This window comes from Scyliorhinus torazame, chromosome 5 (assembly GCF_047496885.1).
Source record: "Scyliorhinus torazame isolate Kashiwa2021f chromosome 5, sScyTor2.1, whole genome shotgun sequence".
In the NCBI taxonomy this organism is placed as follows: Eukaryota; Metazoa; Chordata; class Chondrichthyes; order Carcharhiniformes; family Scyliorhinidae; genus Scyliorhinus; species Scyliorhinus torazame.
This window is the reverse complement of record NC_092711.1, coordinates 111,315,615-111,331,082: the sequence shown is the minus strand read 5'-3', so window position 1 is coordinate 111,331,082 and position 15,468 is coordinate 111,315,615. Positions and strand designations below refer to the sequence as shown.

General features: G+C 46.5%; 1 protein-coding gene across 2 annotated transcripts; it reads right to left on the bottom strand.

Moving 5' to 3' along the window:
• Positions 1-209: 209 nt before the first annotated feature.
• On the bottom strand, positions 210-15,094 carry LOC140419433 (uncharacterized). 2 transcript variants are annotated; one of them, XM_072503307.1, is made up of 3 exons: positions 14,798-15,094; positions 12,298-12,412; positions 210-7,117 (listed from the first exon to the last, which is right to left on the bottom strand). In XM_072503307.1, the coding sequence occupies exon 3, from the start codon at positions 6,999-7,001 to the stop codon at positions 5,880-5,882; it is 1,122 nt and encodes a 373-aa protein (XP_072359408.1). In that variant the 5' UTR covers positions 7,002-7,117; positions 12,298-12,412; positions 14,798-15,094; the 3' UTR covers positions 210-5,879. The 2 variants fall into 2 exon arrangements, with proteins under 2 accessions (XP_072359408.1, XP_072359409.1); XM_072503308.1 differs by lacking the exon at positions 14,798-15,094 and adding an exon at positions 13,040-13,193.
• Positions 15,095-15,468: the final 374 nt, after the last annotated feature.

Genomic DNA, 15,468 nt, shown 5'->3' with positions numbered 1-15,468 from the left:
AATGATGTGTTTAATATTGTGAGGGGCCCGGATAGAATGGACAAGAAGGATTTATTTCATGAACAGATCAATAACCAAGGGGTTTAGATTTAAAGTAATTAGCAGAGGATTGGGAGTGGAAGGGGCATAATGGATCTCTGTGTCTATTCGGAACCCTGGATATGCGTTATCCCTTCTCAGTTCCCAAATAACAGAGGTCAAGTCTGTGCTTTTTGGCAAAGTCCAGTTGAACTTTATTTATCAGCTGTGCCACTTGTTTTTAATACAAAATTTAGAAAAAATCACCAACTAGCCCTGCAGTAAGCTAGTCAGATTAATTGTCTTTAGCGAATACAGAAGTTGAGTTTTCATTCAAATCATAATACACCAGATAAAGTAACTGGGTAATTTTGATTAGCAAAGCGAGCAGCAAAGGTTTCAGAAATATAGATGGAGTGAGCAAGAAGAGAAACAGAACAGAGCAACAGAAGCACTTTTCCATTCCGGTAAGTGATTCTTAAGAGAATTGTTATCTCAAAGTCTGGCCTTCTTTTTACTGCTGATTGGCTTTAACTAATTTATAATTCATCAATTTGACCAAAGTGTCTATCCATCAATTTAAGAGATATATGTATTTGAGTATGTTGGCGGAATTCTCCCATTCCATCGCTTGCCAATTTTCCAAATTATTGACACCTGCATCTCAACATTAATTAGAAAAAAAACAGCCTTCAGGACATTATGACCTCAGACTGTCTATTACCATGGAAACGAGACTGCCCATGCTGGAAAAGCAGCAGGAGACAATGGGGTCTTTTAGCTAGTTGGCGTGACTGACCTTGCTTGTCTCAAGCAATTTGCAAATGTTAAAATATAGGTTTAATGAACGAAAACTAAAGTGTATGATCTGGATTAACCCTTAATGGGTATCCAGCTATTGTTGCACTCAAATAATGCTTCATGCTTACCGAGTTCTCATTTAACTATTTTACCGTTATCATCTATAGGTAACTAGAAAGCCCATTTCTATCAGTTCCCCCCTTTTCATTCTTCTAAAGATTAATAAGATGAATCAAAATAATGAATAGAAGTTAGGGAAGAAATGTGATAGGATAGAATTAAGCGCGGGGAGGAACTCATTTGCATTGTCTTTAATGGTTCACTTGTTTGAGAACAGCCATCAACACTGGAGTGGGCAAAGCTTTGCAAGCGTTACAAGCATTCTGGACGTATTTTATTCAGAAAAGTGATTATATAGTACAATAACAATTCAGTAATAATGGAAGTTGATTCCATGATTGCAGTAATAATTGGGTAATAATGCAGTAATGACAGTTCAATAGTAGGAGCCTGGTTCAATGTCATGGGCTGGTGGTGCAGTTGGACCAATATGAACCATTTTGACTGTTGGGGCATTATGGGTAGCCATACATTGGCCAATGCATCTGATCGGCAAGATCACTAACTAAATGACAAGCCCAAAAATGAAAAATTAGAGAAGTCCCTGAATGATGGAAATTCCTGTGCTACCCACCCATCCAGAGAGCCATCCCCTAAGAGAGGTGTCAGAGAGTTGTTAAAGTTTCCCAACTTCTTCTGGAATATGTGCTGACAAGCTGTTGATTTCTTCCGAATTATCTGGGATGTAGGTGCAACACCCTGCACCAATCAGGGCACAGGTGCCACCTTTTTCGGCTAGCACATAGTCAAGTGCCATCCGATTCTGTAAAGCCACAGTTCGAATGGCTAGCATCTCGGCTGAAATGCTACTGAGGGCTCGGGCAGTGTCATTGGCTATTTCCTCAAAGGCTGCGGCCAATTTAATGTATTCTCTAGTCAATACGATGATGCCATAGGCAGGGATGAGAGCAGAAAAGAATTTCTCAGCCCCTGTGATCTCGCGTTTAGACCTCGTGATGATAGTGGTAGGTTGATATTTCTCAAACTGTGGGATGAAAGGTCCATGTTTTGAGTCTGCGTTTATAGCATCGGCTAGGGAAAGGGAATGGCAGATGAAGGGGACAATGAATCATAAATAGCACGCCCCTCTGCAGCTCACCGGGAGCCAAGGGTATGCAGTATTACTTTAATAGGTGCCATTATAGGTAGAATATTGGGCAACCACTTGTGGGTACCAATATTCTGTACAATTTGTCCCATCAGTGTGATTAGATATCCCTTTAAAGTCGATGGGGATTCCCTTAATGTCCAGAGACCACTACCTTTCTTGTGTCATGAGTGCACTGTGTACTAGCACTCACATCCAATAATATTCACATTTACTGTATCCCGCATTCCATGCTCTATGATTATAGCTGATTAAACATATTGTCCCAGTATGGTTATGACCAGTTGGGAAGGTTATTTCTGTTTCCGATCACAGACATGTTGATACCATCCCTTGAAAGTGTTTAATGGGCGGCCTGCAGATCGCCATCTCTTAACCTCATTGTTTATCATTTCTTTGGTTCTGGTGTCTCCACATTGGGGAAGGGAAGAGTCGGGATTTTGGAAAATGTACCATTCTTCCATTTGGGATAAAGTAAAAGGAACAGGCTGCAGTGGGATACCTGCTTGGGAATTGGTAGGGATAGAAGAACACACCCAGCAATTAGAGACGTTAAAGTCTCTGGCATAGGTATAGGACATGTAAAGGAACGTGTTAACATTGAACTCCTGGGTAAGGCCTGCTGGGCCAAACATGTAACTGAAAATCAATATTATGGCAAACATTTTTACAGATTCTGATTTTGGTAAGCACGCTTCACATATGATGTGTGAATCCTTGATTTCTTTCCTTGGAGTTTCACGGCTGACTGGGTTGAGAGTAATATCTGGTAGGGGCCTTCCCACTTGGCTCCTAATGGTTCGTGCTGAATTTGTTTTACGTAAGCGGATTCGACGGGCACCAAGTCGTGGCCCCCTCAGGAGGATCGCCCCACGCCATCGAGGCCTGAAAGCATTTGTTAAGTTTTGACAATAACTAAGTAAAGCATCCCTCATCAGATGACAGTCTGTCTTTCTTAAGTCAATAGTTCCTGGCAGGGACATGGGTCTACCAGTGATGACCTTAAATGGGCTTAGTTTGGGGTTGCTCTGATACTGCACAAAACGAGTGCCAAGGCCTGAATCCAATTCCTGCCTTCTTGGTTGTATTGGACAATCGTTCTTTTAAAGTCCGGTTCATGCGTTCCACTTGTCCTGATGATTCTGGATGATCAGGGCAGTGTAGATTCCAATCGATGTTCAGTAACCTGCACACCTGGCAAACAGCAACTGTAAAGTGGGTCCCATTGTCTGAGTCAATGCTAGCTGGTACTCCCCATCTGGGAATATAGGCTTTGCATAGAACTTTGGCTGTATGGTTGGCTGTAGCCCTACTGGCTGGCGCAGCCTCTTCCCATCTAGAGAGGCTATCCACTATTACAAGGACGTCAGTGTATCTTTGACATGTAGGAAGGGTGATGTAATCAACCTGTATATTCTGGAATGGAACTGCAGGGGCAGCTTTTAGCTGAGGCATTGATGTTATAGGTCGTAGGTTGTTCTTTTGACAGGTTACAGTGGTTGGATACCAATTGTGCATGTTTTTTGAATCCTTTGCCACACCAACTTTTCTGGAATCAAGCCATCATCTGTCCTGGGCCAGAAATGGCAAAATGGCATCAGTGCCTGTGGTGCAACTGGTTTATCAGTCTGAACTTGTCTCCAAATATCATCATCATACAACTGGATACCTGAGTCTAACCATGACCAGCACGGGGCAGCACGGTAGCATTGTGGATAGCACAATTGCTTCACAGCTCCAGGGTCCCAGGTTTGATTCTGGCTTGGGTCACTGTCTGTGGGGAGTCTGCACATCCTCCCCGTGTGTGCGTGGGTTTCCTCCGGGTGCTCCGGTTTCCTCCCACAGTCCAAAGATGTGCAGGTTAGGTGGATTGGCCATGATAAATTGCCCTTAGTGTCCAAAATTGCCCTTAGTGTTGGGTAGGGTTACTGCGTTATGGGGATAGGGTGGAGGTGTTAACCTTGGGTGGGGTGCTCTTTCCAAGAGCCGGTGCAGACTCGATGGGCCGAATGGCCTCCTTCAGCACTGTAAATTCTATGATTTCTCTTCTTGTGCCGAGTCATGTTGCATTTCACGCAGATCTTGTAATAAATCGGTCACTCCCAATTTGTAGATGTGTCTTGGTTCTGCTGAAGAATCCCACTGGGAGGCAGCTTCCTTTGCGACTCTGTCTGCAAGGGCGTTTCCTTGTGCTTCTATAGTGTTGTCTTGAGTAATGGCCATACCCTTTAGAATGGATACTTCTTTTGGCAAAGCTATGGCTTCTAGGAGTCATCATTTCAGTGGTGGGCATCCAGAACTCACTGTCTGATAGGGTCACAGAAGCAGAAATCCGGATCACTTTAAAATAAATGTCTTGGATATCCAACTGAAGGACTGGAACAGACAGGGCAATCGACTGAGATCTGCAAAATAGGATTAAGCCGAATAGTTCCACTTCAGCCAGCACTCACACAATGGGCCAAATGGCCTCTATCTGGACCAGAACTTTGAGATTTTTACTCTGATAGTTGGAGTTTGTTTCTGATGATAATAACCTCTGAGGGACTGGAGTTTAACATTCTCGATATTGGTGAAATAAATCAGCTGTTTTAAACACGTTGTAGATTTTTGTCTTTTGTCTTTCCCGCCTGAGTGTTTAACATCACCTGGCTGGAGCTCAGAAAGGACAATCTCACCTCATAGAATCAGAGAATGTACAGTGCAGGAGGCCATTTGGGCCATCGAGTCTGTACCAGCCCTCGGAAAGAGCATCCTACTTAAGCCCACACCGCCACCCTATCCCCGTAACCCCATCTAACCTTTTGGACACGAAGGGCAATTTAGCATAGTCAATCCACCTAACCTGCACATCTTTGGAGTGTGGGAGGAAACCGTAGCACCCGGAGGAAACCCACGCAGATACGGGGAGAACGTGCAGACTCCGCACAGACAGTGTCCCAAGCAGGAATCGAACCCGGGTCCCTGGCGCTGTGAAGCAACAGTGCTACCCACTGTGCTACCATGCCGCCCTTGCATCCAAGCTCCCGGATTGTCTGTCTTCTCTCCGGGTAAGATTGTGTTTGTCTCTTGTATTTCACTGTGACAGGGCGGAGACCTGATTGAAGGGATTCAAACATGGGAGTTCTGGGAAAGATGGGCAAGGATTTGGGAGGTGGCAACATGTTCAAAGAGTTTCGAGAGGAGACGGAGTTGAAGATGGGGCCGTAATTTGTAAGGGTGGCAGGGTCAAGGGTTTGTTTTATTGAGGGTGTGATGATGGCAGATTTGAAGGACAGAGGGACAGTTGCTGAAGAGAGAGAAATGTTGACAATATCCACGGACACAGGGTAGTTGGCTGATCAGTAGCTCAGTGGGAATAGGGTCGATGGAGCAGGAGCTGGGTCTCATGGACAAGATGAGCTCTGAGAGGGCATGAGAGGAGATGGGAGAGAAACTAGAGAAAGATGTGGGTTCAGGGCTCAGGAAGGGATGACATTCAGAGACAGTTTGGTCCGGTGGGCTCGTGGAAGGGAGGGAAGCAGGAGAGGCAGCTGATCGGATTTACTCAATCTCAGTCACAAAGAAGCTCCACAAGCTCCTCACACTTCTTTATGGAGGTGAGGATGGAAGAGACAGGGGAGAGCGAGAGTATTTCAAAAGGAACTAACTTGTGTCAGAGATATTGAAAAGTTTCAATACACTGAGGATTTAACTCAAAACTAATTTATTTGACTTTTAGCCAGAATATTAGCCCCTGTAAATGGGCTGACGTTTGTTATCAGCAGAAAGAGACCCAAATGAACATGGTTCAGTCCTGAATGTGAGTAACAGCAAAACCCAATCACTGTGGTTACTTGTGGCCTCGTTGGTGCTTCCGCAGGTCGGATGACTGAGTAAATCCCTTCCCACACTCGGAGCAGGTGAATGGCCTCTCCCCAGTGTGAATTCGCTTATGTACAGTGAGGTTAGATGATCGTCTGAACCCAGTCCCGCAGTGAGAGCACCGAAACGGTCTCTCGTCAGTGTGAATACGTTGATGGCTCATCAGTTCCCCAGAACCTTTATAGCACTTCCCGCAGTCTGGACATTGGAACGGTCTCTCATCAGTGTGAACTCGCTGGTGCTTCTGTAGGTTGGAAGACATTTTGAATCCCTTCCCACACTCTGAACAGATGAACGGTCTCTCTCCAGTGTGAACTCGCTGGTGACTCAGCAGGGCCGATGACTGAATGAATCCCTTCCCACACTCGGAGCAGGCAAATGGCCTCTCCCCAGTGTGAATTCGCTGATGTCCAGTGAGCTGAGATGAGTGTCTGAACCCAGTCCCGCAGTGAGAGCACCTGAACGGTTTCTCGTCAGTGTGAACACGTTGATGGCTCATGAGATTCCCAGAACTTTTACAGCACTTCCCGCAGTCAGGACATCGAAACGGTCTCTCCCTAGTGTGAACTCGCTGGTGCTTCTGCAGGGTGGATGACTGAGTAAATCCCTTCCCACACTTGGAGCAGGCGAATGGCCTCTCCCCAGTGTGAACTCGCTGATGTTCAGTGAGGTGAGATAATCGTCTGAATCCAGTCCCGCAGCAAGAGCACCTAAATGGTTTCTCGTCAGAGTGAACACGTTGATGGCTCATCAGTTCCACAGAACTTTTACAGCACTTGCCGCAGTCTGGACATTGAAACGGTCTCTCATCAGTGTGAACCCGCTGGTGACTCAACAGGTGGGATGACCGAGTGAATCCCTTCCCACACTTGGAGCAGGTGAATGGTCTCTCCCCAGTGTGACTGCGTCGATGAATTTCCAACTGGGATGGGGAAGTGAATCCTTTCCCACAGTCCCCACATTTCCACGATTTCTCCTCAGTGTGACTGCATTTGTGTCTCGTGAGGCCTGATGATCGAGCGAATCCTCGTCCACACACACAACACGTGTATCCTTTTGTCCCACTGTGAACGATGCTTTTTCCTTCCATGTTCAAAGTACGATGATGTTCAGGATATGATAAATTGGAAACTCTGTCAGATCCTGATGTGATATTTGGTTTGCATATCTGGACTTTGAAGCCTCCCCTTCGAACACCCTGTGAAACTGATTGAAAACAGAAAATAGGGAGTGAGAGAGAACCCACAAAAACACAAAGGCAGGTTGTGAAATTGAGCTGAATGAGTCTGGTCATTTGGGGGGCCGGCATTGGGAAAAAGTGACCATGAAAACTGCTGGATTGCTGTAAAAACACAACTGGCCTCTTTGGGAGGAGAGAGAAAGAGGTGAAGAGGGATTTTGTATATTTACAAGACATTATCGAGAGAGTAGTTGGCAAAGCAAATTCAATCTTGAGCTTTAGAAATAGAAATATTGATACTGAAACTATGCTTTTGGTGGCACGGTGGTTAGCACTGCTGCCTCACAGTGCCAGGGACTCAGGTTCAATTCCGGCCTTGGTGACTGTGTGTGTGGAGCTTGCACTTTCTCCCCCTGTCTGCGTAGGGTTCCACCCGGTGTTCAGGTTTCCTCCCACAGTCCAAAGAAGGGAACATTAGGTGGATTGGCCTTGATAAATTGCCCCTGAGTGTCCAGGGATGTGCAGGTTAGGTGGGGCTATGGGGTTACAGGGACAGGGTAGGGGTGTGGGCCGAGGCAGGGTGCCCTTTCAGAGAATCAGTGCAGCCTCGAATGGCCCCCTTCTGCTCTGTAGGAATTCTATGGCTCTAATTCTATTCTGTGAATCTTTATGAAGTTCTGGTCACCACTCTTCAGCAACAACAAGGAACAAAGAAAAATTACAGCACAGGAAAAGGCCCTTCGGCCCTCCCAGCCTGCGTCAATCCAGATTCTTTATCTAAACCTGTCGTCTCTTTCCAAGGATCTACTTCTCTCTGTTCCCCGCCCGTTCATATATCTGTCTAGATGCATCTTAAATGATGCTATCGTGCCCGCCTCTACCACCTCCGCTGGCAAAGCATTCCAGGCACCCACCACGCGCTGCGTAAAAAACTTTCCACGCACATCTCCCTTAAACTTTCCCCCTCTCACCTTGAAACCGTGACCCCTTGTAATTGACACCCACACGCTTGAAAAATCTTGTTGCTATCCACCCTGTCCATACCTCTCATAATTTTGTAGATCTAATCAGGTCCCCCCTCAACCTCCATCATTCCAACGAAAACAATCCTAATCTACTCAACCTTTCTTCATAGCTAGCAACCTCCATACCAGACAACATCCTGGTGAACCTCCTCTGCACCCTCTCTAAAACATCCACACCCTTCTGATAATGTGGCGACCAGAACTACACGCAGTACTCCAAATGTAGCCTAACCAAAGTCCTATACAACTGTAACATGACCTGCCGACTCTTGTACTCAATACCGCGTCCGATGAAGGCAAGCATGTTGTATGCCTTCTTGACCACTCTATCGACCTGCGTTGCCACCTTCACGGTACAATGGACCTGAACTCCCAGATCTCTCTGTATATCAATTTTCCCCAGGACTCTTCCATTGACCTTATAGTCCGCTCTTGAATTGGATCTTCCAAAATGCATCACCTTGCATTTGCCTGGATTGAACTCCAACTGCCATTTCTCTTCCCAACTCTCCAATCTATCTATATTTTGCTGTATTTTCTGACAGTCCTCTGCAACTCGCTATCTGCAACTCTATCTGAATGTGAAGGTTCTTGGGAGATGGTGCAGAGGAGATTTACCAGAATGGTTCCAGCAAAGGAGATTGAGGGGAGATTTGATTCAGGTACACAAGATTATGCCAGGTTTCCATCGGGTGGATAAAGAAACACTGTTTCTTTGGGGTAATTATAGGCCAGTGAGCTTAACTTCGGTAGTAGGGAAGATGCTGGAATCTATCATCAAGGAAGAAATAGCGAGGCATCTGGATGGAAATTGTCCCATTGGACAGACGCAGCATGGGTTCATAAAGGGCAGGTCGTGCCTAACTAATTTAGTGGAATTTTTTGAGGACATTAACAGTGCGGTAGATAACGGGGAGCCAATGGATGTGGTATATCTGGATTTCCAGAAAGCCTTTGACAAGGTGCCACACAAAAGGTTGTTGCATAAGATAAATATGCATGGCATTAAGGGGAAAGTAGGAGCATAGATAGAGGATTGGTTAATTAATAGAAAGCAAAGAGTGGGGATTAATGGGTGTTTCTCTGGTTGGCAATCAGTAGCTAGTGGTGTCCCTCAGGGATCAGTGTTGGGCCCACAACTGTTCACAATTTACATAGATGATTTGGAGTTGGGGACCAAGGGCAATGTGTCCAAGTTTGCAGACGACACTAAGATAAGTGGTAAAGCAAAAAGTGCAGAGGATACTGGAAGTCTGCAGAGGGATTTGGACAGGCTAAGTGAATGGGCTAGGTTCTGGCAGATGGAATACAATGTTGACAAATGTGAGGTTATCCATTTTGGTAAGAATAACGGCAAAAGGGATTATTATTTAAATGATAAAATATTAAAACATGCTGCTGTGCAGAGAGACCTGGGTGTGCTCGTGCATGAGTCGCAGAAAGTTGGTTTTCAGGTGCAACAGGTGATTAAGAAGGTAAATGGAATTTTGTCCTTCATTGCTAGAGGGATGGAGTTTAAGACTAGGGAGGTTATGCTGCAATTGTATAAGGTGTTAGTGAGGCCACACCTGGAGTATTGTGTTCAGTTTTGGTCTCCTTACTTGAGAAAGGACGTACTGGCACTGGAGGGTGTGCAGAGGAGATTCACTAGGTTAATCCCAGAGCTGAAGGGGTTGGATTACGAGGAGAGGTTGAGTAGACTGGGACTGTACTCGTTGGAATTTAGAAGGATGAGGGGGGATCTTATAGAAACATAGAAGATTATGAAGGGAATCGAGAGGATAGATGCGGGCAGGTTGTTTCCACTGGCGGGTGAAAGCAGAACTAGGGGGCATAGCCTCAAAGTAAGGGGAAGTAGATTTAGGACTGAGTTTAGGAGGAACTTCTTCACCCAAAGGGTTGTGAATCTATGGAATTCCTTGCCCAGTGAAGCAGTAGAGGCTCCTTCATTAAATGTTTTTAAGATAAAGATAGATAGTTTTTTGAAGAATAAAGGGATTAAGGGTTATGGTGTTCGGGCCGGAAAGTGGAGCTGAGTCCACAAAAGATCAGCCATGATCTCATTGAATGGCGGAGCAGGCTCGAGGGGCCAGATGGCCTACTCCTGCTCTTAGTTCTTATGTTCTTATTTCCATTCACTGATCGCACAAGCAGTCGGGACACAGATTTAAAGTTTTGGGTAAAACCTGGATTGAACGATATAAGATCCTGAGGGGTTTTGACAGGGTGGATGTGGAGAGGACGTTTCCGCTTGTGAGAGAATCTGGAACAAGGGGGTCACTGTTGCAAAGTGAGGGGTCACCCATTTCAGATGGAGATAAGGATAATTTTTCTCTTGAGGGTTGCAAGAGAAGGGATAGCATAGTGCTTGGCACTGCTTCCTCACAGCACCAGGGACCCGAGTTCAATTCCCACCCTGACTGTGTGGAGTTTGCACTTTCTCCCCGTGTCTACATTGGTTTCCTCCGGGTGCTCCGCTTTCCTCCCACAGTCCAAAGATGTGCAGGTTAGGTTGAATCGGTTAGGATTGTATTCGCTGGAGTTCAGAAGAATCAGGGGGGGATCTCATAGAACCCTATAAAATGTGGGTGGCATGGTGGCGCAGTGGTTGGCACTGCTGCCTCATGTCGCCGAGGACCCGGGTTCAATCCCGGTCCCGGGTCACTGTCTATGTGGAGTTTGCACATTCTCCCTGTGTTTGCGTGGGTCTCACCTCCACAAATCCAAAGATGTGCAGGGTAGGTAGATTGGCCATGCTAAAATTGCCCTTAATTGCAAAAAAAAGAATTGGGCACTCTCAATTTATGTTAAAAAAACAGGGCGAGACATAGAAGATTCAGGACGGATGTTCCCGATAGTGGGTGTCCAGAAATAGGGGTCACAGTCTGAGGGTACGGGGTAGACCATTTGGGAGAGAGGTGAGGAGAAATTCCTCCACCCAGAGAGTGGTGAGCCGATGGAATTCGTCGCCACAGGAACTAATTAAGGCCAAAACATTGCATGTTTTCAAGAAGCAGTTCGATACAGCACTTAGGGTGAAGGGGATCAAAGGATATGGGTGAAAGCGGGATTAGGCTATTGAGCCAAATCAGCTCTGATCGTAATGAATGGTGGAGCAGGTTCGAAGGGCCAAATGGTCTCCTCCTGCTCGTATTTTCTACGTTGCTCCGTATCCATGCATGTAAATGGTCCAGGAGGTATGAGGAAGAATGTTTTTACACAGCCAGTGGCAATGACCTTAAACTTGCTGCCTATGAAGGAGTTTGGAAATAGACACAATGAATGATTTTTTTTTTTTTAATTGGATAAATACCTGAGAGAAATTAAGCTGTAAGGATACAGAGACAGAGCAGGAGAATAACTCTGACTGGATTGCTCCAGATAATAATAATAATATTTATTGGTGTCACAAGTAGGCTTACATTAACACTGCAATGAAGTTACTGTGAAAATCCCCAGGTCGTCACACTCCGGCGCCTGTTCGGGTACACTGAAGGAGAATTCAGAATGTCCAATTCACCTAACAAGCACGTCTTTCGGGACTTGTGGGAGGAAATTGTAGCAGGAAACCCACGCAGACACGGGTAGAAGATGCAGACATCGCAGACAGTGACCCAAGCCGGGAATCGAACCCGGGTCCCTGGCACTGTGAAGCAACAGTGCTAACCAGCGTGCCGATTGGGAGCGCGCATGGACTCAATGGACCGATTGCCCTTCTCTGCCCATAATGTTAAAAAATAAAAATAATAAATTTAGAGTTCCCAATTAATTTTTTCCAATTAAGAGGCAATTTAGCGTGGTCACTCCACCTACCCTGCACATCTTTGGGTTGTGAGGGCGAAACCCACGCAAACATGGGGAGAATGTGCAAACTCCACATGGACAGTGACCCAGAGCCGGGATCAAACCTGGGACCTAAGCGCTGTGAGGCAGCAGGGCTAACTCACTGCGCCACCGTGCTGCCAGCTGACTCTGACATTTTTGTCTAATTTCGCCATGTAATTTAACCCTGGGGTGTTCAGATATCACTCAAGTAAATCTGTGCTACACTTCCTCCGAGGCCATTCTAACCTTCCTCAGGCCGAGGTTTGGCCTAACCAGGGTTTGTGAATCTCGGGGCTTTTCCAGTCACACTGAGACCTGAAATGTTCCCTCACAGACAGAACAGACAAACCTTTTACCTTCCACACCCAGATGCTGCTGAAATTCAGTTTCTAATGAACCGAGTGACTCTGTCAGATCGCGATGTGACGTTTGGTTTCCGTTCCCGTGTGTTAAACCTCCTCTTCCAGTATCCTGTAAATTTACAGAAACCTCACTGTCAGTTTCGGATAGAAATTCACAACATTCTCTCCTTACCAACTTTGATTAAATGTATTCCTGGAGGTTTGATCACATGACCTGCTCCCATCCTCCAGCCATTAATCGGTCAACACATCCATCCTTGTGACACACTGCCTTCCTCGGCCAATTGGGAAGCAAATGGACTCATTACCTTACAGGACAGTGATTGACTGTCAGCCAAACAACCTTTATCCCATTTTCAATATTTTTATATCCACTGAACAGAAATGTTCAAAAATCTTCTTTATTGTCCCAATGATTTTCCAGACACCCAGGTATGAATCTCACCAAGGCAGAAGATAAAATTTGAATTCATTGAAAGTCTACTGATGACCATGAAACCATTATTGGTTGTTGCAAAGACCCATCTGGTTTACTCCTGTCCTTCAGTGAAGGAAATTTTCTATCCTTACCTGGTCTGGCCTACATGTGATTCCAAATCCAGTCAGCTGGTTGACTCTTAAAATGCCCTGAGATGCACTCAGTTCTAGGGCAATTAGGGATGGGCAGTGAATGCTGGCCCAGCCAGCGACACCCACATCCCGTGAATGAACAGAAAAGAAAATCTGCCATCCTTACCTGGTCTGGCCGACGCGATTCCAAACCACAGCAATGTGGTTGACTCTTTAAATGTCCTCCAAGATGGCCGAGCAAGCCACTCGGTTCCAGGGAAATTAGGGATGGGCAATAAATGTTGGCCCAGCCAGTTACTCCCACAAATGATCTAAAATAAAATGCTGGAGACTCCAGTCAGTCAATCCGTGATAGTTGGCATCCGGTCCAGACTCGCAGCGCATAATAATAATCACTTATTGTCACAAGTAGTCTCCAATGACGTTCCTGTGAAAAGCCCATAGTCGCCCCATTCTGGCGCCTGTTCGGGGAGGCTGGAACGGGAATTGAACCCGCGATGCTGGTCTTGTTCTGCATTACAAGCCAGCTGTCTTAGCCCACTGTGCTAAACCAGTCCCTTCCCTGCGGCGCATTGTCCTCTGTAAAGATGGCGGGTGGAAATCGGGCCTGTCACCGCTCAGCTCTCACTCTGTTCGGTGCTGTTTAAGACGGGACCGTTAACATTTTACTCGGGAGTTACTCGGGGCTCACTCCGCAACTTCTATTGCTCCCCGGACACCCACCGGCTCCAATCCTGAAAGTTGCTCGATTGTTTCTTTCCCGCTCCTCGCACCGTCAGCGACAACCTGAACTGCGCATGCGCCGATCACAGCCCGAACGCCGCATGTTCTAGTCACAGCCGGACTCTGCGCATGTGCGAGAAACTTCTGTCATGTGGAACGAGCACATTCTCAGCTGCTACCCATGTTGGGTAATAAACCCGCCATTCAAATGGATATTTTTGATATAAATTATGCGAATTGATTACGATTATAACATTGGGCCAGGGCAACACCCACATCCCAATAACAAGTGAAGGAAAGTTGGCAGTTAGAAAGGAAAATGCATTCATAGAATTTACAGTGCAGAAGGAGGCCATTTGGCCCATCGAGTCTGCACCGGCTCTTGGAAAGAGCACCCTGCCCAAGGTCCACACCTCCACCCTTTCCCCATAACCCAGTAACCCCACCCAACACTAAGGGCAATTTTGGACACTAAGGGCAATTTAGTATGGCCAATCCACCTAACCTGCATGTCTTTGGACTGTGGGAGGAAATGGGAGCACCCGCAAGAAACCCACGCACACACGTGTAAATCCTCCCCTACTAATCCCCTGTAAAAGGTGTTTCCAAAATTAATCACCGTCAGTCCAGGATAGAAATTCACAACATTCTCCCCTCCTGCTTATGAGTTAAGGATGACCGCTCATGACCCCCGCTGCACACTGACCCTCTTGTCATCAGCAGTCCCTCGATTTGAGGGTGACGTCTACTCAGGGTTGTGAATTTCTCTCCTGGGTCTTCATGTGGTTGAACAGAGACTCAGAACTTTGGACACATGGGACAGAATGTCTAATAAGAGCAGGATTGGCTTCCTTTTCTTTCCATCTCTGCCACCGCTTTGCATCATCAATAAGACATTGGGAGTCAAAGACAAATGCAGTTTGATGGACAAGTTGTCTCCATTCTGAACAATGGGGAACAAGCTCCTCCCACTCATTGAAACATCGCCCTGGCAAAGATGACAAACGCGCATGCGCCCTGATGCACATCCAATAAAGATGGCGGCCGTTAACCCGAGCTGAACATGAGGAGCTGCAGCTCCGCTGGGTACAAACTGGGTCCCGTAAACTATTCCGAGGTTTCCGATTGTAACAGCTTTACACAACATTTCCGCCCACTCGCGCGATCTCTCGCTTCCTCCATATTGTTAAACGCCTATTACCGATTTCGAAAATGAAAAAGACGCCCTTCTGCACCGCCATTACCCACACTGCGCATGCTTCAATCACAGCCTGGCCCGCCCCTCACTCACTCCGATTGGTTGGAGGACCAGCCGCTCCCAGTCGGTCCTTCAGCCCCACCCTCCTCCTCCTCCTATTGGTCCGGAGCTACCGTCAATCACCCGGGCATTGTGACGGTTGCTGACGGTGAGACTCAGGCTGACGGGCTGATCGATCAATAATAACATTGTTTCACATTCTGCTCTGGGGTCGCATTCGGGATTTGTAAACCCCGCCTACGACCTCTCACCTGACACCTCACAATGCGCGGGCAATGATTGACGGCAGCTCCGGAACAATAGGAGGAAAAGAGGATTGGTTGGATGACCGAACTGGACTGGCTGGTCCTCCAACCAATCAGTGAATGAAGGGCGGGGCTCTGGGGGTGCCGGATCTTCACAGAAGAAGCAACCTCACAGGCGCCAACTTAAACAAAGAAGGTTCGTCTCCCCAATTTCTAACCTGGATGCATAGAGATGATCTTTGTAAACAGAGATTCCAACTATCGGGCAATTAATTAAACAGATTGGGCCTTATTTGCTTTAGAAATCAAGTGACTCAGTCGTGACCTGATGCAAAGTTTTAAAATGATCTGTGGGTTGGACAGGGGAGA